Source organism: Coturnix japonica, chromosome 2 (genome assembly GCF_054131305.1).
Source record: "Coturnix japonica strain WE chromosome 2, WE-NBRP24, whole genome shotgun sequence".
Classification (NCBI taxonomy): Eukaryota; Metazoa; Chordata; class Aves; order Galliformes; family Phasianidae; genus Coturnix; species Coturnix japonica.
In genome coordinates this window covers 68,288,413-68,290,435 of record NC_140664.1, presented here as the reverse complement: position 1 = coordinate 68,290,435, position 2,023 = coordinate 68,288,413, and the positions used below count along the sequence as shown (strand labels likewise).

The 2,023-nt window shown below is 55.1% G+C and overlaps 1 protein-coding gene across 1 annotated transcript; it reads right to left on the bottom strand.

The window, feature by feature from the left end:
* Positions 1-371: 371 nt before the first annotated feature.
* On the bottom strand, positions 372-1,683 carry LOC146761923 (fibrous sheath-interacting protein 2-like). Its single transcript, XM_085539220.1, has 4 exons — positions 1,320-1,683; positions 934-1,059; positions 446-607; positions 372-404 (listed from the first exon to the last, which is right to left on the bottom strand). The coding sequence occupies exons 1-4, from the start codon at positions 1,389-1,391 to the stop codon at positions 372-374; spliced, it is 393 nt and encodes a 130-aa protein (XP_085395346.1). The 5' UTR covers positions 1,392-1,683.
* Positions 1,684-2,023: the final 340 nt, after the last annotated feature.

The window sequence follows — 2,023 nt, the reverse complement described above, 5'->3', positions numbered from 1 at the left end:
GGGCAGAAGAGAACGGCTGCCACAGTGCTCTGTTTGTAAGCAAGCAACTTTCCAGGCTGCCTTCACACCAGCACGCTGTGCTAGCTCAGCTCTGAGCTGAGCTGTCCTTTCCATGCCTCAATGCCTAGACCACCAGCCCGCCCCTCACCTTTTCTGCTTTCCCCATCTCCCTCAGATCCATCAAGTAAAGCCCGTGCCCTCAGTGCCATGCTGCTGACACGTGCCTACCAATACTGGGCTTTGCCTACCTCTTCTCGCCTCTTTGCTTGCTTTTTCTCCAGCTTCAGCCTGGTCAGGTACTGCCTGTACTCGTTGAACTCCTTCAGAGTGCAGACAACCTACAGAAGAGACAATGACAGATGGCTGTAGTGTCAGGCCCCTGCCTGGCAGACTGGAAAGCCCTCCTGAAGAGACCCGTGTTGGTCAGCCCAACAGCCAAACTTACGTCGCCATCCTCGGTGACCAAGCCCCGTTTCTTCAGGTTCCGCAGGTTGTTTTTGCGGTTGTGGAACTCCCGCAGATGCGGGTCATGCAGGCTGTTGTACTCTGTGCACAGATTGCGACTGTACGGATCTCTCAGGTCAAACTGAGGAGAAGGCTGGTGGAGCTGGAAGAGATGTGTTGTAGAGTGTGAATGGGGAAGGAGAGAGCAGCAAAGAGACAGAGACACTTCCAAGCTGCTCACACCCACAGGCTGGCCTCTTGCCTCTTTCCCAAACAGTCATGTCTGGGTTTTCCTAAGTCCTCCAAGAGGGAGAGCAGAGGGTTGCACCCTCCTCCAGGAACGACCCGGTCTCCACATTTCTGTGCCTGATGGGTGCCTGGCCCCAGCATCCCAACACATGGGATTGGCATCCCAACACAAGGCCTCCTTGGCATGGCGGCAACCCCAGGAAACAAGAGCCCTTTTTGACGCTTCCTTACTCCTCTCACCTTTTCCCCCAGCTTTCTCCTGGCGAAAAGGAGCTTGGTGCCGGGCTGCACAGGGATTTTAACCCCAAGTGGAAGGTCCAACAGCCAGCTACCTCCTGCTCCAACTTCCTGTCCTCTGGGTCGGAGCTAGAAAGACAAAGACACGCTTGGACACTCAGACACTCCATTCCCCTCTCCAGCCCACCTCCGCTCCCTTTGGCAGCTCCCTCCCCACTTCTGTAACCGATGCTGGGATGTGCAGAGAGGTGCGATTCCCTGCAAGCCTTCTCCAGCACCAGCATGAGGAGAAGTGTCCCTCAGCCTCTGGAGAGCATCTACAGCCCCAGAGCAGCCCTGCATACCCCAGGCTACTGCACTCAGCCTTCTCTTGATGTAGCAGCGCTCACCTTTCCGCTCTTCCCCGCTCTGCTCAGAAATTCATCTGGATTTCGGAATCCAGCACTGCAACAGCACTCCATGGCTCCTGGTAGGAACTCTCTGAGAGCTGCAACCCTCCGCTACCACCTCTCGCTCCAGCAGCAGCGAACTGAGGCCACCCCAGCCGGAGTTCCAGCCTGCAGCTTTATGTCACGCTCACCCACTGTTGCATCACAATGACATGCAATGACATGCGGCAAGCCTGCAGCTGCATGGAGGCCCTTCTGGGTGCACTCGTGGTAAGCTGCTCCAGCTGGCCCTGCTTTGATCCAAAAAGGCTTGCTGAGTCCTGAGGCCTGCTGTAGGCTTCCTTGGTTTCTATCACAGGTGATGCTGCACGTGGAACAAATACCTTCTCGGGTTGTCCCAGAGCTTGTTTTATAAGTAAATGACACTGAAACAATGTGGGAGAGCTGGCCTGTTTTTCTGTCCTAGAATCTTAGAATGGTTTGTGTTGGAAGGGACCCTTAAGATCACCTCGTTCCAACCTGCTATAGACAGGGACACCTCGCTGTAGACCAGGTTGCTCACAACACATCCAGCCTGGCCTTGAGTGCTTCCAGGGAGAGGAGGGATGCTGAGAAGGTGGAAATAGTGAACGCCTTTTTTGCTTCTGTCTTTAGTGAAAGGGCTCTCCCTCCGGAATCCCAGGCCCTGGAGGTTAATGAGAGAG

Excerpts from the sequence above, each read along its gene's own strand:
- LOC146761923 (XM_085539220.1), bottom strand. The coding sequence starts at position 1,391 with ATGGAGTGCTGTTGCAGTGCTGGATTCCGAAATCCAGATGAATTTCTG. Across the intron at positions 1,060-1,319 it reads GAGCGGGGAAGAGCGGAAAG|CTCCGACCCAGAGGACAGGA; the intron begins GTGAGCGCTGCT and ends TTGTCTTTCTAG. Across the intron at positions 608-933 it reads GGAGAAAGCTGGGGGAAAAG|CTCCACCAGCCTTCTCCTCA; the intron begins GTGAGAGGAGTA and ends CATCTCTTCCAG.